Below are 22,415 nucleotides of genomic sequence, written 5' to 3'. Positions count from 1 at the left end.
GAAGGAGAACATACAGCCCACTTCGTGGGGAGGTTGAGGAGTTGGGTTAGGGTGTGTCCAGTTCAGCTGTTCTTCAGCGGGTTGTTGGTCTCTGCCAGAGCACAAACCAGGAACTACAACCACTTTAACCATTCCTGCTAAATCTTCCCCAGGGTGAGTCAGAAGCAAAGGCAAGTTTTGGCACAGGTTGGTCAGCTCTCACCCCTCCTGAAGGGGACATCGGGGAGGTTCTGTCCAGGTTCCACTCAAAATGAGTGGGGAAGGTAAATGGTCAATAAAACACCCAAATGCCATCAACTTTTCTTTTCACGGTCTGCTTCAGGACTTGGCTGTACATGCTCTGCAGAAAATCAGTATTCTGAGTCTTGAACTGGGAGTCTGGCTTTTATAGCAGCACTAAGTCCACCAATAGAAAGGGGAGAGCCCCACTAATGCCAGCTCTTCCAGGTGCAGAAAGCTGCAGAAAGACCAAGTGATTTGCCTCTGGCTGACTTATTGATCGCAATGAAACAGGCCACAGCTCATTTTTCTGTTGCCCTTCTGCACTTGCAGATTTCAGATGCCAGCCTGCCGAATCTCACAGCTTCCCCGAGCAGGGACTCCCAGCTGGGACGGGAGGTGGCTCAGACGATTTTCCTGCATCCTTTTTTCTTCTGCTAAAGTTAATGATTGTCATCACAAAACATCACAGCTCCAGTAAGCTGGGCCCTGCCTAATTTAGAGAGATTTGCATGCTGGCAGCATTCATTTTTTATCTCCAAGAAAAATGCATTGTCAGGGAAGCTTAAAGGCTGCCTTCAATCATGACTGCAGCAGGCGCTGCTGGCCTGGGTGGCATCAAATGCAGTTTGGGGGATCGGCGTGGAAGTTGTGGTTTCAGCAGCCAAAGGAACGTGCGAAAACACTTTTTCAAGCTTTGTTTGAATTCCTCATTTCTTTTCTTAAATTATTTTCACCACCTACCCCCTTCTCCATTCCCCCATCCCTTTTAGTTTTTGACTTTACACGAATCTTGGACTTCTTCCCTTCCACACCACGGGCAGTGCACTTGGACTCAAAGCTGGTCTTTGGGTCTTCCTCCTGGCAAGTTCCTTGTCCCACTGCACACCTGCATTTGAAAAGCAGAGGAGAAAGGGAGGTGACACAAACAAGGAGTTTTGAGGCAGAATAGGAGGAGGAACTTAATGAACGTGAAGCAATTTTGTAAAGTAGGGGAGCACACATCGGAGGGGGGAGGTAGGGAAGGTTCTTGAAAATAGTAATAGAATCTACTTGAGTACAAGCTAAGGTTTTGCGTTATGCTTTTTGTTTTAAATCCAAATATGCCATCTTTTAACAGTTTGCTGTGTGTGTGCCCGGCTGCTGCACGCCGTGAGGTGCTGGCAGTCCTGGTGCTGTGCACGCTCAGCGCTGGGCTCTGCTCCCAGCGGACGGGGGCTCTCCAGCCGTGGCTCTGGCAGGAGTGAAAACGCCTCCCCCGTACTGCTCTGGCTGGAGTTTTGCTTTCTGGAAGTAAATTTCTCTTCCTTTAATATTTTCCATTCTAGATGTTGTAGCTGAATTACTAAATATGGAGACTGGGCTGAAAATAATTCCCTGCTCCAGTGGCTGGGCCGCCAGCTTCCCAGGAGCAGCGCTGCCGGAGGAAGCTTGGGCTGCTTGTAATGAATGTTCCTGCTTTAGGAGGCAGCTTTTCTTTGATTGTGGGTTTTTTTTTTTCCCCCTTTTGTAATTTGTGAGCTCTTCAAAGTGCTTCCCCAAAGCCTGTAAGTCTCTGGGTAGTTCACTGAAAGGATCGGTGCTGGAGCTGTGGTGGGTTCACTTGGCACCTCGGGGGAGCTGCCTGCGGGTGCAGGGGCTCAGCAGCGCCCTGGTGCTCCGAGACGATGGCTCTGGGTGTGCGGGGAGGCTCCCCCTGCCCTGGCAGCCCCGTCCTGCTGGCCCAGCAGTGCCCTTGTCCCTTCCCTGGGGTTGGCTCAGCCGGCTCCCAGCAGCACGGGCCCGCTGTCAGGGTGCTTTCTGTAGCTCTTTTTCTCCCTGAGCTGCCGGAGAGACGTTGGAGGGGATTATGAAAAACCAAAATGCCAGTGCTTACCTGAGCACGACGCAGTCTTTGTGTCTCTCTCCTGATAGATAAGGATGTTCCAGATGTTGCTGAGGAATTAGCACAGAGCTTGTTATTACAAGTCAGGCTTTTACAAGACAGATGATGAATTCTCTCCTCCTAATCTCCTAAGGATTTCAGAAGCCAGGAGCCCCGCTGCACACACGTTAGGATCCTGGTGATCTCTGCGTGCCACAGGGTCTGGAGGCAGCGCCCTGCCCGGGACGTGTGAAACCCCCATAAACCCCCCCAGCAAAGCAGGGCAGCCTTGCAGTGCCCCCTGCGCAGTGCCTGGGGCAGGGAGCTCACCTCCATCCCCTGCTGCAGGGCGGTGGCAGGGGCTGGGGCTGCCACGCTCGTGCCCTGGGCACAGCCCTGCTGCGAGGAGCCGGGTCCTCTGGCTTGGTGTTCGGATGGGCTGGGTGCCCACCTGGGCCCTCTGTTATTAATTAAGATAATTATTCAGCTAAATGTGCTGCTGCTGCTGCAGGCCAGCTCATTTTTGCTGCCATGTTGAGCAGCACAGAGACGCCTCGGAGGTATGAAGACCGGCACCGGGAGCCTGAGCAGCTGTGAAAAATGCGGTTATTGGAATTGGGGGAGGATTAAAGGGTTGAGCCAATAACAGGTTTTCTTATCGGTGGGTTGTACAATGTCGGGTTTGTTCCCTGGCTTAGCTTCTGATATTTTGGACCAGGGGTTGAAGTTCGGGGGCAGCATCGTGGTTGTTGGCTTTGGGTTTGGATGTGCTTACAGGGAGGGGGGGAGGCTGAGCAGCCCCCGAGCTGCTGGAGGTGGCCCCAAGCACGTCCCCACTGCAGCGATGGGAGGTGGCCCCGAACGTGTCCCCACCAGGCAGCTTTATCTGCACCCAGGCAGGCGCATGGAGCCCCCGTGTCCCCCTTGGGGCCTGGGGCTGGGCACTGGGGCTTGCGTTTTGCTGGGGTCCCCTGGCGCAGGGACGCTGTGGTGGGCAGCCTTGGTTGGGGATGGGCTCGGGCCCTGAGCTGGACCCCGCTGGGCGCTGCGGGGCCGCGGTGCGGGGGCAGCCGAGCGCGAGGGGGGAGGAAGCGATCCGCATGGCACGGCGCGGGGCTGGGGTTTCTTGTCTCTGATTGTAAACAGATTTGACTAAAGAGGTAAATTAGAAGTTAATTAGAAGGAACGTGATTGATGAGGCACTCTGGTGATGGGGAGGCAGGAAACTCGCAGCCCGAATGGAAGGGGAGGGTGGGCGCTCTGCGGCAGCAGCTCCGCACCCCCCATCCCCGCAGCCCCTGCGGGAGGGGTGCTGAGCGCCCAGCGCTGCGTGGGCAGGGGCAGGGGCTGGGGCTGGGGCTGGGGGTGGGCGAGCGAGCAGGAGGCAACGGGGGGCAGCTGGCTGGGAAGAGCCCCTGGGTGCCGGCTCCATGGCCATGATGGGGCTGCAGCCCCTGATGGTGGCACCAGGGGGGGGTCCAAGCCCCAGCTGCAGAGCCCGTGGCTTCCCTGGGGGGGGGCAGCAGGAGCTGGCAGGGGCCCCGCGGCGCGGCTGGATCCATCTTCAGCCCCGCTCCCACCTGAGCTGCTCTAAACGGGGAGAGACGAGCTCAAATCACGGCTGAGGAATCTCTCCTGACATCCTGGTGGAGAGACCCAGGTGACACTAAATAGGAAGAGACACTGTCAAAATTGGGAAACAAACCTTCCGCAGCACAAATAAGTCACTAAAGTTATTGATTTTTTAAAATTTTTTATGAGACCTGGATTTCAGGAACTGCTGTTCTCTTATAACAGTCAATAATAAGGAGGGGGAAAGGGGTGTTTTGTTTTTCCCTTCACCTTTTTTTTTTTTTTTTGGTCCTTTAAACAATGGTTTGGGGACAGGGAACCATTGCAGAAATGATTGACAGCTGTGACAGCGCTCCTCTCCATTGGGAAACTGATGGTGGGTTTTGCAGAGGAGGAAGGAGTTAATGGGCTGGAAACGAGCATGAATTGTTCTCTAAAGTAATAATTCTTTCCAAGTAATTTTCTCCTGAATTTTATACTTTGGGTAATCCTGCCTAGCGTGGGGGCAGCTCTGGGCAGAGATCTGTGACTCCCTGCAGCCCTTGCTTGGTGCTGCTGCTTGCTGCCGGCTCGGTGCCGTGGGGATGCTCGCCTGCTGTGGGGCAGGACACGGGGGCAGCGGCAGCACCGGATCCCAGCCCCCCCTCACCTTCCTGGGTGCCCCCCCCCCCGACCCCCTGGGGCTGCTGCTTACAGGCGCTGGCCCTGCCCTGCCCTCCTCCCCTCGCTCCTTTTTAACATCTGCCCGCTCCAAACGCGCGCTGTCTCCCTGGCTTATTGCCTCGTGGATGATTTGTGGAGGAGCAGGTTGTAATTTCGGATGTTGGTAGCATTGTTTTCCTGCAGCGCAGGCAGACCTTTGCAAATAATCTAATAATGCAGGAATGTCAAACTTCAGCTGTGGAAGGAAATCCTTTTATACAGGGATTGTCAAGTCTCTAAGCAGGTATCAGGACGGAGCTGGCTCTCAGTGTGCAGGGCATTTACTCTGCCCGTCAGAGAGACGAGCAGCCCGCTGCGTTCCCCGGAGTGCAGGGTGCGAGGCAGCCGCTGGCACACAGGCTTGCCCCCCCCTGCAGGGCTGTGCCTGCCTTCGCCCCCAGCTCTCCTGGACGTGCTGGGTGCTCGCAGGACCCCTGGCACAAGGAGCAAAACAGGAGGGTGCCGAGGGGCTGGGGCAGCTGCCCCCTGCCTCCAGGATCCCTGCCTCGCTTAGTGCCCGTCGGGTGCCACCCAGTTCCCACTAATGGCACCTCTCTGTCCTCTTCCTCTCGGCCAGCTCTGAGTCTGGACTTCAGAATAATTCACGAGGTGACTCCCAGCACCCCAGCAGCTGATCTGTTATATTTTGGATGCTGTAAGCAGAAGGTGCAGTTGCTGGGTTGCCCCCTCAGTGCCCGCTGGGTGTCCTCCCAGGGGAGCACCCTGTGCACGTGCACCAGGCGTCCCCTCCCTGCCCTGTGCCCCCGGGGGCTGCCCAGAGCTCTGGAGGTGCTGCAGTGCAGCTGCTGAGGGTGCTGGGCCCTGGGCACCTCCTGCCCGGCCCCTTGCAAAGCTTCATTTCAACCTGAGCACACGTGGTCAGGGGAAATGCACACGCCTGTCCCAGGGGTGCAGGAGCCGTGTTCCCAGGTGGGTCTGCACCCCGCTGCTCTGGAAGCGGTCACTGCATCTCCTGTTGCAGGTGCCCACCGAGCAGGATGGGTGGCGCATGTGAAATTAAATAGCAGGCAGCAAACCTGGCATGAATGGAGATAAGGAATGCTTCATCCTTGAGAGCAAGTCCCTGGGCAGGTTCCCCTGGAACAGGAACCCTGCAAGGGAGTTGTGAGCTATTTTAGAGAAACAGCAGACATGCAGATAACAGACTGATTCATGCAGCGACCGCCAGCATCCAGAGAGCCAGGGAGCCGCTGGCTCTGCTCTCGTTCAGCCTGTGAGTGCCCTTCCCTCCTCTCCGTTTCAGACACTCGGGCTCATCAGGGCTGTGTGGCTGCAATAGCAGACAGCATCTGGTCTGGTCCTTCTCACTGATGAATTAAAATTGAGGAGGAAAATGAAATCTTCCAAGTGTGCACAAGATGCGAGGACGCTTGGCTCTCCCCTTTCCTCCTTCTGCTGGGCCAGTGCACAGAAGACTTATTGTCAGTTCATCATCCTGCTGTGGCGGCAGAAAATCAGCTGGAAATGGAACTTAATTCCGGCTCTGCAGCTGGAGATGTTCCCAGCTCCGAGAGAAATTTATGTTCTCCTTGCTTCCTCGTGGTGTGATTTAAATGTATTTGATTATACGAGGGAAGAACCCTGGCAGGTTCAGCACCAAGGTGTAGCTGTGCACCCTCAGCACAGGGGGGGACCAGGGACCCCCGGGACAGGCGCTCCCTCTGTGTGGGGCTGGCCCCGTGCCCGTGGTTATTTCCTGCTCCCATGACCGCAGCGGCTTGGTGCTTGGGGAAATCTTGGTGTCGGCTCCCTGTGTTACGGGGGCACTGTGCGGATGGAGCTTGGCAGGGTTCTGTTGGGGTCCCCTAGCGGGCTGCTGATGGGAAGGAAGGTGAGCAGGGACCCTGGGCCGTGAGCTCGTGTTGTCTGACCCCCAGGGACTCGCTGCCTGCTTGGCCTTCGCTGCTTCGTCCTCCTGCACTCGACTCTGGGCCTGAGGGACCCTGCTGCTGCCCACCCCCCCCAGGGAGATGGGGCTGGTGGCAGGGGTTGGCTGCTCTCCCCCTGAACATGGCCTTGGAGGGGACAAGCGGCCCCCCAGCCCCTCCTGCCATCGGCCGCAGCCCCCTCCCAGCATAGCAGGGGCTGCCTGGAGCTTTTTTGGGGGGAAGCCCCGAGCCCCCTGGTGCCCCTGCACTTGGGGTGTCACCAGCTGGGACCCTCGGAGCCGCCGGCTGCGTGGTGCCAGCAGCCCCGGCTCATCCAGCACCGCGCCCGCGCTCTCCTTCCCCCCGCTTTTAACTCTAGAGGGAGTAATGAACTTGAGCAGAGATCAATGCTCTCTGGTCTGCTCTTATGTGGGTTGGATTTTGACATGCGGAAAACGCTGCACACGTAGAACTCCTTTAAAACTATTGATTTGCGGCCAGCCCCCGGCAGCGCAGCCCCCGCCGTGGGGCGCCCACCTCCTCCCACGCCGACCCCGCAGCCCCCGCCCGCCGGGGCCCTGATGTGCAAAACGCTGCTGGAGGAACCCCGCTGGGGGCAGGGAGAAGAAAAACCGTCGGGGTTTTCAGGTCCAATTTGAAGAATCTCTTTGTAGCCAGCGTCTGTCTCCTTGTGGCAGGAAACACCCGAAATAATCTGATTTTGGCTGTTTATCTGGACAGCAAATTCCCCTCCCATGGCCGTGCGGTGCGCAGATAACATCGTGCGGGGGGGGGGGGGGCTGCGGCTCTGCCTCCCTGCCGGCGGTGCGGCTCCGTGCCCAGGCAGAGGGGCGCTGCCTGCGGGCTCCTCCTCCCGTTCCGTGCTTTTTGCCCCAGGGGGGGGCATTGCAGGGGGCGCGGCCCCCCCGGCCTGGGCCTGATTCGGATCTGCCACAGGCGGGGGGCGGCGCCCGTGGGCTCGGGGGGGGGGGGGTTTGGCCTCAGGTCTGCAGGGCTCAGAAGTTCGGGGTCGTCCCTGGTGGGGGCGAGGCTGCCGGGGGCACCCCGGGAACGTGGCTGCGCCCCCGGCCCCATTCCCCACCCGGGGGCGGCTCCGCGTGGGGGGGAGGCCGGGCTGCGGGACGCGACCCCCCCGCGCGTGGGGGCAGCTCCGTGCCGGGGGGGGGGGCTCCGGGCCGGGCCCCGCTCCTGCTCTGTGCCGGGAGCCGCCCGCGGGGGGGGGGGGGTGCGGGGGGGGCGCGGGGAAGCCCCCGCGGGGCCGCGCGTGGGGCGCGTGGGGCCCGGCCCCGCCCCGCGCACTTTAAGAATGGAGCGTGGGAAAAAACTTTGGGGGTGTGCGCGGGGCCGGGATCCCTCCGCCGGGCGGGGGAGGCTCCGGGCGAGCCGCGGCACCGCCTCGCCGCGCGGCGCCCTCCGCGCGAGGGAAGAGCTCCGCAGCGCGGCGGCGCCGGGACCGCGGCGCAGCCCCGGGGACAGGGCTCGGCCCGGCGGCGCCGCCGCCCCCGGGACGGACGCGCCCGCGGCAAGATGGGGGCCCTGGCGCTGGCCCTGGGGATTTTCCACTACCTGGGGCTCTACCTGCAGCTCGGCGCCGCCTCCCGGCACCCCCCGTGGGACGCCCCGGCGGCGGGCAGCGGTGAGCGCGGGCGGCGGGCACCGGGCACCGGGTGGTGGGCACCGGGTGGCGGCTGCCCGGGGGGGGGCCGGCGGGCACGGAGCGCTCCCGGGGTCGGTGCCCGGCGGTGCCGGTCCCCGGGGCTCGGTCCCCGCGGTGTCGGCCCGGGGCCGGTGGCGGGGCGGGGCGGGTCCTGCCCGGGCTGCGGGACGGGGCCGGGGGCCGGGGGCCGGGGGCCGGTGCCGGGCTCCGCCACCGCGGGCAGCGCCGCGTCGCGCTCCGTCGCGCCGGCGGCTCCGCGGAGCCGGGAGCTGCGGGCGGCCCGGCCGAGCCGGGGCTGGGCTCCGCCGCTCCGCTCCCCGGCACCCGGGGGCGGCCCCGGCCCCTGCCCCTGCCCCTGCCCCTGGCCATGGGCGGCGGAGCCCGGGGGCTCGGCACGGCGCGGCCCCGCGCACGGCGCCGGGTAAGTGCGCACCCCCGGGCATCCTCGTGCACATCCCAGTGCTCAGCTCCGTGCATCCTCGTGCACGGCGCCGTGCACCTCCCGCTCGGCCTCGTGCGCCCTCGCAGCAGGAGCGGCTCCGCTGCTGGCTCTGGCCGGGGGGAGCCCCTTCCTGCAGCCCCCGAAGTCCGCTCTAGCGCGGGGGCACCCCCAGCTCCGGGGTGCAGGGCAGGTGACGGGGACACCTCTGAGGACGGTGCCGGGACCTGCCTTCCTCCCGCCGTGCTGAGGGTTTAACCCGAGCCCCGGCGCTGTGACCGTGGGCTCTCTGCGGGAGCTCCGCTGCGGGGTCGCCACCAGCCCCACGGCGCGGCTCTGGAGCAGGAGGCGCACGGGAGCTGCTCCCTGCCCCGAGGAGCCTCCAGGCAGCCCCGGCCCCGCGGTGGCTGCGCCGTGCCGGGGCTGCGGGGACGCCGCGTCCTGCAGCAGTGCGGTACGTGGGCCGGCAGTCACCTGCCTGTGCCGTGCGGGAGGTTTGCCGTTTGCCTTTGCACCGGTGGGGTAAAGGCAGGAGGATTTCCGGACCCACCAGCCCGGCATGCCGGAAGGAGATGTGGGCGAACAGCCTCCATTATCCTCTGCTGCTCCCCTCAGAAATTCAGCAATAGGCGAATAAATAGTGAAATGGTCGCTGCGAGGAAGAAGGGAGCAAAGGAGAAAAATATTCTGGTAGGGTAAGTGCACTTTGGAGCCACATTACAGCTTTCAACTACGAGCAGTTCTGCAGCAACTCACTTAATCACAACAGAAACCTTTATTAACGATACTGAAAAGCAGTGAGTAAGTGGGTCATGTATAATAAGCCGTTTGTGTTCAGTAGGTGAATACCAATTTGATAAAAGCTGTGTGCTGAAAACCTGTATAAATTGCTGTTTAGCAGATTGCAGATTGATCATCGCGTTGCTCGCCAGTGCAGCTTTCCCTGGCGGCGGGGCCGGGGTGCGGAGGGGCTGCATGGGGCCGGGCAGAGCGGGGCTGCCGGGGCCGGGCAGCTCCTGCCGGGCTCTGCTGCAGCCGCCCCAGCTGCCTGCCACCATCTCACGGAGCCTCTCCCGTGTGCGGCCCAGCCGGGAGCGCGCTCGCTGTTACCTTTCCCTTGGCCCCAGATGCGGGGAGGGAACCGAACGGAAACTCGGTGGGCATCGGGGGCCGCTACGGAGACCTGCGCCCCGCAGGTGAGGCCGACTCCTCCACCCGACGTCCCCGCAAGCACGAGCGATGCGTTTCCAGCTCACATGGCAGCGAGAGCTGCCCTGGGAGGGAAAGGAAGTCTCCGTCAAAGAAAGTCCTTTCCCCGTCCCCACGGCAAGGGCTCTGCCCGCAGCCAGCGCCGGGCCCCGAGGTGCAGCTCTGCCGCCAGCCCCGCGGCCCCCAGGAGAGCGGTGGGCAGCAGCGCAGCTCCCCGCCGCCCCCGCGAGCCGCGCTCCTCTCCTCGGGCTGGCTCCTTCAATTATTCATGCACCCCGGCGCAGACAGCGTGTGCGCGCTGGGCTGGCGCCATCGGCTTTCAAACCTGCGCCGGCTGGGAAGCGCCAGCCTCCTTCCCAGCCTGTCTGCTCCTGGAGCGGGCAGGGAGCCGCTTGGTAAGCAGCTTGCATTGCCGGGGAGGAGGATCCTGTCTCCTTCCTTGCATCATTTGCAAGTGCGAGTGTCTCACCATCAATAACGCTGCTAGTTGAATGGCTGAAGGCTGGAGGGAGCCGTGCCCCGACTCCCCGGGGTGCTGCCCTTCTCCTTTGTCTCACACACCAGTGATTATTCTATCAATTACTTTCATAAACACTTTGCATTGTGCTGGATTTTTTCATGCTTCCTGGTGGGAATACTCCATCCGCTGTGTTTTTCCTGCTGCTGTTCGTGCAGTCACTCAACGCAATTACTTCTGACACCTCTCCTCATCAAATGTCTGCGCTTTCTTTTCCCTTGAAGAAGGCTGACAGACGATGGGCCAGACACTGGGAATTATTACGTTAGGACGGTGACAGCCAATTTTAATCATAACGCTCCCCGGGAGCGAGGCAGCACACCAGAGCGAGCAGCCGGTGCGTTCGGCAGCAGCGCTGGGGCCGTGGGCAGGGCAGTGGGGCCGGGGCGCAGGGGTGGGGGCACGGAGCTGGAGGCTCCGCTTTGGCCCCCTCCTGGCACCTGCTGGGGTTGGAGCTCTCCCACCCGGGGACCACCTTGGGCACTGCTTTGGGTGCTCTCCGTGGCAGCTGCGTGGGGTTGCGGTTCATGGCACAAGGGCTCGGGGGCAGTCGCTGTTCCCCAGCCCGTTGGTGCAGGGCCCTGGCTGTGTCCTGCACCCTTTTCCGTGGCCGTTTGCCTCGGCTCAGGTTTGGCTCCCACCTGGCTGCCCACACGTGGTGGGACACGGGCGGCTCTGCCACGTGTCTGGGGGTGCCGGGCGTGAGGCCTCGTGTGCTGGGGCTCCAGCTGCGCCCAGCTCTGCCCGCCTGCTCCCAGTTAGCGCACAGCAGCCGGTGCCTTGCCCCGCTGGAGATCTCCCCCCAGCAGATGAGCACCACGAGCAGGTGATGTCTGAAGGACAGGCTGCCAAACGCCGCCTGGGGTCCCTCGGGGAGCCATAGTAACAGGCCAAGCCTTTTTTTTTTTTTTTTTTTTTTTGCCACTTATGCTATCAAATAACTGCTCCTCCTCATTCCCTTTGGGAGCGAATTGTCTGAGAAACATTACTCCACTCAGCAATCCGAGAGCAGAAAGTCCCCTGCCTGCACACGGCACTTGCCCAGCGCCGGGGCGAGCGGGGCTCTTGCTGTCGGCCCCTCCTGTGCTGCAGGAATGGGGGCTGCGGGCTGCAGCCCAGCCCCAGGTTGTCAAATATTAGAAATACTCGCAGGTTTCAAGGTTAATTCAAACTCCCTGGCAAGGTGAGCTCTGGCCTGATCACAATCACAAAATTAGTTGGATTTTTTTGTTGTTTTTAATTTACGCTGCAAAATTGAGGTAATTCTGCTGCTAATATGACAGTAAATAGCGGCAGAGAAATGGCTCTGCTGTGCCCACGAGCACGAGCCCTCCCTGTCCCCAGGCAGTGTCTGTGGGGCTCCAACCTGAGCTCCCTTGTAGAGGGGCAGGTGCAGAACCGCCGGAGCCGCGGCTGCGTCCTTTGTGCTACAGCGGGACCTTGGGGGGGGAAAGCTGGCCCCGGGCTGGGGGTCGGTGTTGCTCTCCCTGCAGCCTCGGGGCAGGTTTCAGATCTGCAGCCAGAGCCAAGGCTGGGGGGGAGCTCCGGGGGTCTGCAGGAAGGGGGGGGGGGGCGTCCGTGCTGGCTGCAGCCAGAGCTGCTGGCCCTGCGCTCGCCGCTGACACCGGCCATCACACCGCTGTTTGTGCACTGTTGTTTTTTTTTTTCTGTGATCTGGTTTTTGACCAGGGGCCAGCATCCCTGCGCGCGGGCTTATTAGGAGGAGATTCATTCATAGATCTGAATGGGCAGATGGGAACAGGAGGGCGATTTTCGGTCCAATCTGCATAGAACAAGCCAGAAACCCGGTGTCCCTGGGGGCACGGCGCGGCGAGGGCATGGAGCAGGGCATGGAGCAGGGCATGCAGCAGCATCTGTCCGCCTGCAGGGCAGTGTGCAGGGACATCCTGGTCCCCCCTGACCCCTGCACAGGCAGCCTGCAGCGGGGGTCGGGAGGCCCCCTGGCACCGCGTGGTGGCTGTCGGTGACAGTGACACGAGGTGGGCCAGGAGGGACGCGGTGACCTGGGGACCGGGCAGTGCCCGTGGGCTGCTGTTGGCTCTGTGCAGCCGCTCCTCCTGCAGCCCTGCAAATGGGGCATGGGGCAAAGCCAGCCCCTGGAGCAGGTCTGGGGAGCTGGCTGGGCTCAGGGTGGGGTTTGGCACTGGCGTGGCAGCGGGCAGCATCCCTGGGGAGGGCTGAGTGCCCAGGGTTGCTGTGGCCAAGCCTGGGGCCAGTTTCCTCCCAGTTCCTCCCAGTCCCGGCCCCTCAGGGCGCTCCTGCTGCAGGGGCGCGAGGAGGGGGCGGTGGGGGGCGAGGATTATCGGGAGAGCGCGGCTGAGCTGGCAATTAGTGCTCCGAGTGTCTTGACTCACCGAACCATAATAAACCATGAATTATGACTCGGAGCTTTGTGAAGAGAAAGAATAAGCCACACTTGATCGCAGCCCAAAACACAATAGCGGCAGTCCGGGGGAGGGGGCGGGGGCAGTAGCAGTGGCTCTCGCAGCGGTCCCGCGCCCCCCGCACCCGGTCCCGCGCCCCCCACACCTCCCACATCCTCCCCTCCCTGGGGGCTGTGGTTCCCCAGCCTCATCCCCCAGCCCCTTTCCCTCTGCTTCTCCCTCCCACGTCTGCCGTGCCGTGGCAGGATTTGGGGCCGATGCTGCCCAGACCCCCAGAGGTGGGGGGCTCGGGTGCTGAGCTCGGGTGCTGAGGGATGGGGCCGGCTGCTGGTGCTGGTTGTGCTCCCCCCGCCTGCAGCCCCAGCCCAGCTCCTGCTCAATCCCTTGGCCCCAAATCTTCATCGCTCAGCCCCGAGGTGGCTCCTGCAGAGTTTAGGCACAGAGTTTTCTCTGTCCCCCCCCCTCCTTCCTTTTCCTTGTCTCCTGCAGAGCTGCCCCCCCCCCCCAGGTCCCCCCCTTTCTGCTCCTGCCCCCCTCGCCCAGGGATGCCCCTGCCTGCTCCGCACCCGTCTGTTCGGCGAGGCGTTACGGAGTGACCCCAGCAGGCTCGTGCAGCGCTTGCCAACCTGCAGGTGCCCCCAGGTTATTCCCCCCCCTCCCTCCATTGCCCTCCCTTATCTCTGCGATGCTCCCACTGCCCCCGGGTGCTCTGCCCCCCGGCAGCCCCCACCCGCCCCCAAAGCCAGGTGCCCGGGGCTGGGAAAGCCACAAAACCCATGGGCATCTGGGGGGTCCCCGTGGAGCAGAGAGCACCAGGGCGAGGGGGGCGCAGGGTCCCACGGTCACTTCCAGGCACCCAGCACGGCCGTGGCCTTGCGGCAGGGGCCCCATCCTCAATCCCCCCTCCCATGGAGGCGGCCACGGGGCCGGATCCTGCCCCCGCGGGGAGGGAGCCGGGCAGCTGCCATAGCTCCGGTTTATGAGAGCACCAAGCTGTCCCAGCAGGCGTTTTCAATTCCGTTTATCTGTGTTTCCCCATTGAGTTCATTTTATTTCCCCTGATTTTTGTTTCCTGGAAGATTTATTGATCCTGATTTTCTCAGTTTATGACAGGTAGCAGGCCATAAACCACGCGGAGCCGTGAGCCCATTGCAGTCCCCCTCCCTTTGTCTGGGAGGACGCGGCGCCAGCGCCAGCGGAGGGGAGAGGGACGGGGCTGGGGGCTGGGGGCTGGGGAGGGGGCAGGGGGCTGGCGGGGGCCGCAGCGCTCACAGCCCTGTGTGCGTGGAGCAGATCTCTGCTTGTCCCTGCTGTGCCGGGGCTGTGGGGCCGAGGGGAAGGAAGGAGGGTTCGGTGTGGGGCTGCCCCATTGCACAGCCCCCCAGTGCTGGGGGCTCCTGTGCCTGGGCCCCTGCAGGGGGGGCAGCGCTGGGGCTGGTGCGAGCCCCACGGAGCCACGTCCGCACCACCACAGGGGGTGGTTTTGGTCACAGTGCTCTGTGGGGGCACTCGGGCACCGGGTGTGCTGAGATGCAGGAGCCCTGCTCCTTGCAGGGGCACGGCACAGGCTGGGGGAGGCTCTGTGCCGCCGTGGCCACCCTGCTCCATCCGCTCCCTGCCACCAGCTCCACCGTGACGGCCCCGTCACTGCTCGCCTCGGAGGGTCCCCAAAATGTTCATCACTTTCCTAGGCCATTGAGAAGCGCAGGAGCCAGCTGCCAATTCACTGCCTAATCAGAAGGCCCGATGGTGAGGCTCAAAAACCCCCAGAGCAGTGGATCCAAGGAGATGTCTGCTCCCAGGCAGGGCTGCGACCTGCTGGCCTGAGCCCCCAGCACTGCCTCTGCTCCCCGGGGTGTCCCTGGAGATGGGAGACCCCCGGGGGCTCTGCCTGCTTCACGGGGCTTTGCTGTGGCACTGCAGGGGGGGGATGAGGGGCTGGGATGTGCGGGGAGGTGTCCTCACCTCCCCTCGTGCTGTCAGACATTATTTGTGTCCTGCTTCTGCTCCCGCTGCCGTCGCTGGGTGCTTTGTGAGCTGTGTGCTGCGAGCCCCCAGCTGCTGCTCACGGGGTGCATGGGGTGGGGGGGGAAGGCTCCATCCCCCAGCTGGTGTTCCTCCTGCTCGTGGACCAGGGGCATCCCTGCAGGAACCAGGGGACCCCCAGCACTCGGTGAGGATGGGGCTGTGCTCGGTCTCAGCTTTGGTCCCAAATCCATGCCAGTCCGTTCTGCTCTGTGGGTTTTTAGGGTTAGGGCAGAGATGGGGGGCTGGCCGAGGGGTGCAGCCAGCCTGCCCGCTGCATGGGGCCTGCTGGAGCCCAGCTCTGCCCTGGCAAAGCAGGGCCCCGGCCCCTCCTGGTGGCAGCAGGAGGGGTCCTGGGGCAGGGGCTGGAGCCCTGGGGTGGGGGCAAACACCTTGGGCAGGGGGCCCTGGCAGCGCCCGCCTGGGTGTGGATGCGCTTTGGGGAGGCCGAGCCCTGAAGTTAATGAATACGTAGCTTCCCAATTAAAATCTGAAAGAAGGAAGGTGCATGATTCCATCAAGCCTTTTCTCCGCTCGCTGCCAAATTCCCGTCCGTGGGAGCTGATTTTAATTGTGTTCCGAGTAATTCAGCCGTGGGCTGCAGACCTGGGGCCGCCCAGCACAAAGCCAGCCCCTCAGCCTGCAATTAATGCCCTGCAGGATGCCTCCATGCGCAGCCGGGGAGATGCAGCGGGGGGAGGAGGGCGCACGGTGCCTGTTGGGGCTGCTGCGGGGGTCAGGGGGTGTCTGTGGGACCCCGGCGCTGGGGAGGGGGCTGGGGGGTCAGGCAGATGCAGCACCTGTGGGGTCAGCTCCTTGCTGTGCCGCGCAGTGTTTAAATAAAGCCATAGCTGGGGGTCAGGGAAAGCCTCTGCCACCACCGTGTAGGGACGATGTGACCATGGGGTGACCACGGCACAACCACGGGGTGACCATGGCACAACCATGGGGTGACCACGGCACAGCCACAGCCGGCGGTGGGGCCTGGCCCAGGGGAGGGGTCCCACGGAGGGCTCTGGTCCCGGTGGGCTCTGTTCCGAGGCGGGTTCCTTGCCTCGTGCCGGCCGTGCCACGTGTCGCTGTGCAGCCAGCACCGGGCCCTCGTGCTCTGTGTGCGACCCCAGACCCCGGGACCGCGTCCCCAGCTCCTTCCTCCTGCAGGCCCTCCTGCACGGCGCCCGTGCGTCTCCTGGGGCCAGGTCCTGTGCGAGCGGGGGCAGCGGGAGCAGTGCCGGGAATTCAGCTGGGAGAGCGGGACGCTCGTTAAGCCCCTTATGCTGTGTATTTTCCTCCGTTCCCCCGCTAAGATGGATTAAAGGAAAGCGATAAGTGTAAGGGATTTCCATGCGTCCAGGGGGACGGAGAGATATTAAAGGTATTAACTTTTCTGTCTAGGCTGATAATAATTCGTTTTCAGGCGGGATCGGGACTCGGTGAGAAGCCCCGGGGAGCTGTGCGCCGCTCCCCCAGGGGTGGGTGCCCTCTGGGCACACCCAAGGGACCCGTGCGGCAGCTGGGAGCTGGCAGCACTGGCAGCACGTGGCACGGGGAGGGACAGATCCTGCTCGGGGCTGGGTGGGGGCACGGTGCTGCCCCCTCCACGTGCACTTGCCGACAGGGATCCTGGGGACGTGGGCGCCTGCATCCTCCCTGCATCCAGCCCCTCTCCGGAGCCATTTCCAGTGGGACTGGGGCCACCCCAGGGCAGTGTGTGGGGGGGCTGGCAGCCCCGGGTCCGGCTGTGCCAGCTCTGGGGGCTCAGCCCCCATCCCCACACTGTGCCGGGGAGAAGACGCCGTGAGAGGCACCGCAGATTGTGACAATAACATTTCCTAGTGACCTGCACGCTGGGGCCGCCTTTACAGAGGAACAATAATCTCTCCAGAGAAGATGAAAAGAATTCTAATTACATCTCCGAACAATATTTGTTTTGAGAGAGGAAAGCAAACCATATGGCATGTGGGAGACTGTTTGGGGGCCGCATTAAACAAGGATTTGTTTTTCATTTATGCTCTGATTTAAGCGGAGATGCGCTCACGCTTTATTTATTTACTACCTCTTGCAGGCGCGTGGGGTCCCGCGCCCGCTCCATGGCAGGAGGGCACTGCGGGCATGGGGTCACCCGGGGGGGCTCCCGCTGCCCTGGGCTGCCCTGGGCTGCTTCGTGCAGTGCCGTGGGGCTGGGCTGCTCGTGGTGGGGGAGATGGGGACGGCAGCGGCCACCCCTGCATGGCAGGGACGGGTCCAGCGAGGAGCTTGGTGGGGCCGTCCCCTCGCCACTCGGTGGCACCGTGCCCGCAGGCACCCACCCCCCCGCTGTGCCCCCTGCAGCCCTGTTCACCGAGACCCCGCACGACATGACGGCCCAGGCCGGCGAGGACGTGGAGATGGCGTGCTCCTTCCGAGGCAGCGGCTCCCCGTCCTACTCCCTTGAGATCCAGTGGTGGTACGTCCGCAACCACAAGGACTGGACGGACAAACAGACGTGGGCTTCCAGCCAGGTAATCCCCCAGCCTGCCTCTCCCTCCCGCTGCGCACCACAGCCCTTCCCCACGCTGTCCGCAGGGGTTGCCCAGTGTCCTGTACTGGTGTCCCCAGTGCCTCCCCAGTCTGCACAGCACCGGGGCACCTCCTGCAGGGGGTGCACAGCCCCCATGCTGAGGGTGCTCCGCAGTGGGAGCGGGGCAGGGCTGTCCTGGTGTCCTGCCCCAGCAGCCGTGGGGCCAGATGGCACGGCCCCGGGGATCTGACATGGGGTGGGGGGTAGAGGGGTGGTGTTTGTGCTTCTGCCTTCGCCCATCTCATCTCAAACTTGTTCTGTCGTATCCATCCCTGCATCATCCCCCACCCGCCTTGTTTTCCCCCATTTCCATGTATATCGGTCTTGGCAAACAGCTGTCTCTTTATTTCTCTTTCTGTTCACACAGAGATAAGGGCCAAATAATGGAAAGGCAGCTTTAGGTATTTTAATGAGCCTTTATTATTGTGCCTTTGGCAGAGCTGCTGCCGGCATTACCATAAATCGAGAGGCACGGGGCAGGGGCAGTGGGCGTGGGGCCGGGGGGGGGGGCAGCGTGGTGGGACCCCAACTCCTGCACCCTGCTCGCTGCTGCCAGCTCGGGGCTCCCCTGGGAGCGCTCATGGCAATTCGGGCAGGCGCTGGGCTGTGCAGGAGGGGGATTTTGGGGAGAGGCCCCCCCGCAGTGGTGATGCTGCAGCAGGCAGGGCTCCGGCCCCTGCCTCGGGTGGGCTCGTGGCCACTGCTGGAGCTGGGCTGTGGTGGGGGCAAGCAGCCCGACCTCCCCGTGCCCCCACACCCCTGCCCTCCCAGTTTGGCCCGTGCTGCCCACACGGCTCCATCTGCCCGGGTTCTGCCCAGACTCCCCTCGCCCTCCTCCTCCTCCTCGCTCGGGGCTGTGCAGCCGCCGCTCGCCCACCTCGGCCCCTTCCTGGCCCAGCCTTTGAAGCTGGGCTCCTGGCGGAGGTGGGAATTGCTCTGATGGCTTTTCTCCCTCCTTCCAGCTCAACTAATGCTTTTTCTCCCCCTCTCCGGTCTCCCTCCCCCATCCCTCTCTTCCCAGCAGCTAAAAGCATCGCAGCAGGAGGAGGCTGGGAAGGACGCGACAAAAATAAGCGTGAGTTTTGATAATGATTCTTGCAAGGACTTTAATCGAGGGCACAGCTGTAACTTTTCCCCAGAATGCTGGTGCTCAGAATTGCACAGACCTGCTGGGGGTGGGGGGGCCGGGGGCTGGTTTCTTTGGGGGTTTTGTCTCTCTCTTTGCAAGGGCCAAGCTGCCAGAACGGTGTGCTGGGGGCACTGGAACAGCCTGGGCTGGGTCCTGGGGCGTCCTTCGGATGCAATTCCTGTAGGCATCCGAGGAGCAGGTTTACACTCAGGAGAAAATAATCTGATTTACTCCCCGGATTAGCATTCCAAAGCCATTTAGGCTCATGTGAACAGAATGAGAAGACACTAATTAGTTAAATAAAATAAATGCTCTCGGCCCCTTTGCTGTTGCACATGCGCCCTCGCTGGCCGCGGCTGCCCTGGCCGGGTGGTGCGGTGCCATCCTCGCCACGGGGCAGGGGCAGGGACAGAGCTCATGGCCAGCGTCCTGCTGGTTCCCCTCTGCCCCTGCCCCATGGGCGAGGAGGGGCGGCTGCAACAGGCACCCCACGGCCAGCATCAGCCCCTCTGCCCCGGTGCTCGTCCCAGGGCAAGGACAGAAAGTGCCAGGGCAAGTAGAATGCCAAAAAGCTTCGTGATTTAGGGCATTGCCTCTCATTTCTCATCTGTGGGGATTAGCACATGTAAATTCTATTGCCGGTAATGAATTCCCCAGGGAGACAATATCCCCTTTGATCTATTTTCTTCATTGCTTCCCGAGGTTTGAGCCCCCATTTGTCACTTTTCTCATGATGGGCAATGTAACGCTCCCAGAATTAATGTCTAAAGCCCAGCAGGTGCCTTCAAAATCCCTCCCTGGGATTCTCTGGCTTGCTCTCGTGCGCAGCTGAGTGCTGATTGCGACCAGGAGCAGCAGTTCAGCCCCTTTTTGAAATGAAAATCTTCCAGCCGGACCCGAGGTGGCCGCCCAGCTCCTGGGCTGGATCTGGCCCCGCCGTGGAGCTGCGCACACCGACCCCTTGTGCCGTGGGGTGCCAGGGAGCTGGGGCTGCCCTCTGCCCTGAGCATCCCCAGCAGGTGTTGGGAGCAGAAAGCTTTGCTAAAAACGTCTGCACCACATGGGAGAGCAGCTCTTGGTCCTCCTGCACGTGCTGCCCTGCTCCCACGTGGGTCCTTCTGCTCCTCCGGGTGGGAATTTCGGGCTGCCCCATAGCTTGTCCACCCCACACATCCCGGGCAGAGCAGCCATGGGCAGAGCGACCTGTCCGGGCACGGGAGGGGAACAGGGCCAGGGCTCCTGCTCAACTCCACCGTCGCATTTTTTCAGCATAATTAGGCAGTTAATTACATGCGGGAATGTAATCAATGCATGTGCGTGTGCAGCTATGATTTATTTCGAAGCGCAATGGGTGTGATGCTTCTGCTGTTTCCTTCCAGATCAAGCCACCAGGGAGAGGCTTGAGATTTAAACTATTCTTTTGGTTATTTTAAAAGTCCTTGATTATTAAATGTTTACAGAATAAGGAAGATAAATGAACAAAGGCAAGACAACACCACAACTGGTTCTGATAAAATGCGCACGACAGACAAAGAGGCAATTGACTGAAAACAAACGGCAGCGTAGTAAAACAATGCGAAACAATGTAGATCCCATGCAGAAACCATCACACTAGGCAGCCCTTGGCTATCTTTTAGCCACCAAAACATACTCAGCGGGGTGTCAGACAGCCTGTTACCAGCTCACCTCACAGCATCAGGGATGGGACAGCACGTGCTGCCCTGCAGGACGGTGCCGTGGGACATCCCTGCGGGGTTTGAAGCAAGCCCACCCTGCTGTGGAGCTGCATTTCCAGAGCCCGAGGTTCTGCTGCCCCAGAGGCATTTTGAGGGGCTGGAGCAGCCGTTTGCTGCACAGGAGCAAACACGCAGTCCTGGCTTTGTCGTTTTTCTCCCTTTCAGTCCTTTACAGAACAGCCTGATGTTTGGCCAGTCGTTCACTGGGGCTGCAGGGAGCGGCCGTGTGTCCGTCCTGGCCCTGCTGTGGAGCACGGGTCGTGTTGCTCTGCTCACAGCCAGTGGAGCTGGGAACATTACAGGCAGCCATAAAATTATCCAGCCCGTTATGATTCAGCCACAGGACGAGGCTCGCTGACCTGCCAGGGCAGTGGTTGTGCTGGCCGACTGCAGTGCCAGCAAATGGGGGGGGCTCTTTTATTAGTTCCAGGTTTCCCAGCCATTAACTTCTAAGTGACTCCTTGTTCTGCTAACACAAAGGTTTTTCTTGAAGGTCCTCTCGCATTACGTCCTTGGTTCTCTCGCATGCTCTGTACCACGGCCTTGTCACCCCGGTGCCCTCATGGGGCCGGTGCTGCTGCTCCTGCCCCGGTGCTCCCCCCTCTGCCTCCTCAGCCAGGAGTTTGTGACTCTTTGGTTGCGTCTCCCAGCCCAATTTCTAAACACCATAAAATCTTCAGCTAACAAATGCGGTGGCAAGTAGAAAAATGGCCTTTGCCATCCAGTGTGATTATAGGGAACAGAGCCAGGGGCCTCAGGGCGGGTTATAAATCTGATTTATTGACCTAACCCAATAGCAGCCGCAGCTCTGGCTAGTGAGTAAGTCTTAAATTTCATTGGGTGATAAATACTGAGAGCGAATCAATTTGGTAGAAAAGCTAATTAGCCGGCGTGGTTCCGCATCGATCTTCAAGCCCCGCTCACCCGGGCGCACGCTGGGGATTTCATCCTATTGTGACCGAGGGCTGGGGCTGGGGGGGAGCCCCTTCGGCTGTCTGTGCTCACCCAGAGGGACCCAGCACACGGCGTCACGGCACAGGTGGGGGCTGGCACCGCGGGGCCAGGGGCACCCAGGGGCACAGGGGCTGCCTGACCCCTGTCTGCTCCGCCACAGGTGGTGAAGGTGGTCGGCAGCAACATCTCCCACAAGCTGCGGCTGTCCCGGGTGAAGCCGGCGGACGAGGGGACGTACGAGTGCCGGGTGATCGACTCCAGCGATGGCAAGGCGCGGCACCACAAGGTGAAGGCGTACCTGCGGGTGGAGGAGGCGGGGGGCCTGGGGCACCCCCAGGACACCCAGCTGCGGGGCGCCCCGCTCCCGGACCCCGCCATGCCAGGCTCAGCCCATGCGCACCACCACCACCACCACCACAAAGCCGGGAAGGAGCTGAAGAAGCGCTCGGTGGACGCCTCCTGCGTGCTGTAGGCAGGCGGTGCCGGGGGGGACGCCGGAGCCCCCCAGCCCCCGGACTCAGCGGAGCCATCGAGGGTCCTGTGCCGCTACCAGAGACTGGCCCCACCGCCCCGCATCGCCCGCTGCCCCCCGGGCCCCCTCCTCCCATCGCCACCGCGGTTTTTTCCCCCACCCCGTGGTGCAGCGGTGCCAGGGCTGGAGTACGGGAGCGGGACGGGCACACCGGGGCCCCCAGCTCACCACCGGGGCTGGGACCAGTGCCAGGGCCATGCGCCCACACGTGGCAATCCCTGTCCCCGCTGGCCCCACGCGGGGCAGCCCCCCTGCTGCTTGCTGCCGCCCGCTGCACTGCACGCCCCGGCTTTCTGTCCCTGCCCGCAGGAATCCTCCACTCACCCCCTTGTGCTTTGCAGAGCGAACCCCATCCGTTTCCCCGTAGGACGCCCAGTTTAGTTGCTCTTTTCCAGCCCCACAGCACATCTATAAGTTAGGGCATCCATTCTTAGGGACTGTATATAGCGCCTCTCCCTCCCCTGCCTGTCCCAAAGCTGCCCCAGCACGTCGAGGCCTGAGCTCAGCGGAGGAAGGACGGCACGGCACGCTCCCGGCACGCTCCCGGCACGCTCCTGGCATGCTCAGCCGTTGGCCGTGGGGCTCGGGGAGTCCTGGGGCCGGAGCTGGCCCACCCCCGTGCATTGCTGCCCCCTGCCCTCCGCATTTCCTGGGGGAAGCGGGGGCTCACAGCCAGCCCCGGCTGCCGCTGCTCCATCCCTGGGGCTGCTGCCGCCTGTGCCCCCATTCCTGTCCATGCTCCCCTCCCACCGCGCTGCCCCGTGCCCCTCACCCGGCTCGGGGGCAGGTGGCAGAGTCCGGCCCCCATGGGCAAGTTCTGCCACTGGGGAGGGGGCCGTGGAGGGGAGAGGGCTGGGGGCTCCCTGCTGCCCTCGCCCCCAGCCTGCACCCCCAGCTCCCTGCAGCTAATAAAGCTCCTTAACAAACCCTGCCTGGGTCTCTGTCCTTGGGGGGGCAGGGGGCGGTGGTCCTGGCACTGTCTTGG

General features: G+C 62.4%; 1 protein-coding gene and 1 long non-coding RNA gene across 3 annotated transcripts; one reads left to right on the top strand and one right to left on the bottom strand.

Annotated features, from left to right (window-relative positions):
* Positions 1-974: 974 nt before the first annotated feature.
* Positions 975-2,534, bottom strand: LOC113845728 (uncharacterized). The gene is made up of 3 exons (XR_003501450.3): positions 2,414-2,534; positions 2,096-2,154; positions 975-1,108 (listed from the first exon to the last, which is right to left on the bottom strand). It is a non-coding gene; the product is annotated as an uncharacterized lncRNA (long non-coding RNA).
* Positions 2,535-7,631: 5,097 nt separating this feature from the next.
* On the top strand, positions 7,632-22,357 carry VSTM2L (V-set and transmembrane domain containing 2 like). Of its 2 annotated transcripts, none has more exons than XM_027472804.3 (4): positions 7,632-7,903; positions 16,851-17,020; positions 18,104-18,154; positions 21,059-22,357. In XM_027472804.3, the coding sequence occupies exons 1-4, from the start codon at positions 7,795-7,797 to the stop codon at positions 21,368-21,370; spliced, it is 642 nt and encodes a 213-aa protein (XP_027328605.3). In that variant the 5' UTR covers positions 7,632-7,794; the 3' UTR covers positions 21,371-22,357. The 2 variants fall into 2 exon arrangements, with proteins under 2 accessions (XP_027328605.3, XP_027328606.3); XM_027472805.3 differs by having other exon boundaries at positions 7,634-7,903; positions 18,101-18,154.
* Positions 22,358-22,415: the final 58 nt, after the last annotated feature.

The sequence above is a fragment of the Anas platyrhynchos genome, chromosome 21 (assembly GCF_047663525.1).
Source record: "Anas platyrhynchos isolate ZD024472 breed Pekin duck chromosome 21, IASCAAS_PekinDuck_T2T, whole genome shotgun sequence".
In the NCBI taxonomy this organism is placed as follows: domain Eukaryota; kingdom Metazoa; phylum Chordata; class Aves; order Anseriformes; family Anatidae; genus Anas; species Anas platyrhynchos.
The sequence above is the reverse complement of the archived record's forward strand: the minus strand, read 5'-3'. Positions and strand labels throughout refer to the sequence as shown.

Coding starts and splice junctions, on each gene's coding strand:
- VSTM2L (XM_027472805.3), top strand. CDS start 7,795: ATGGGGGCCCTGGCGCTGGCCCTGGGGATTTTCCACTACCTGGGGCTC. Junction 17,021..18,100: donor AGACGTGGGCTTCCAGCCAG/GTAATCCCCCAG, acceptor CTCTCTTCCCAG/CAGCTAAAAGCATCGCAGCA. Junction 18,155..21,058: donor AGGACGCGACAAAAATAAGC/GTGAGTTTTGAT, acceptor GCTCCGCCACAG/GTGGTGAAGGTGGTCGGCAG.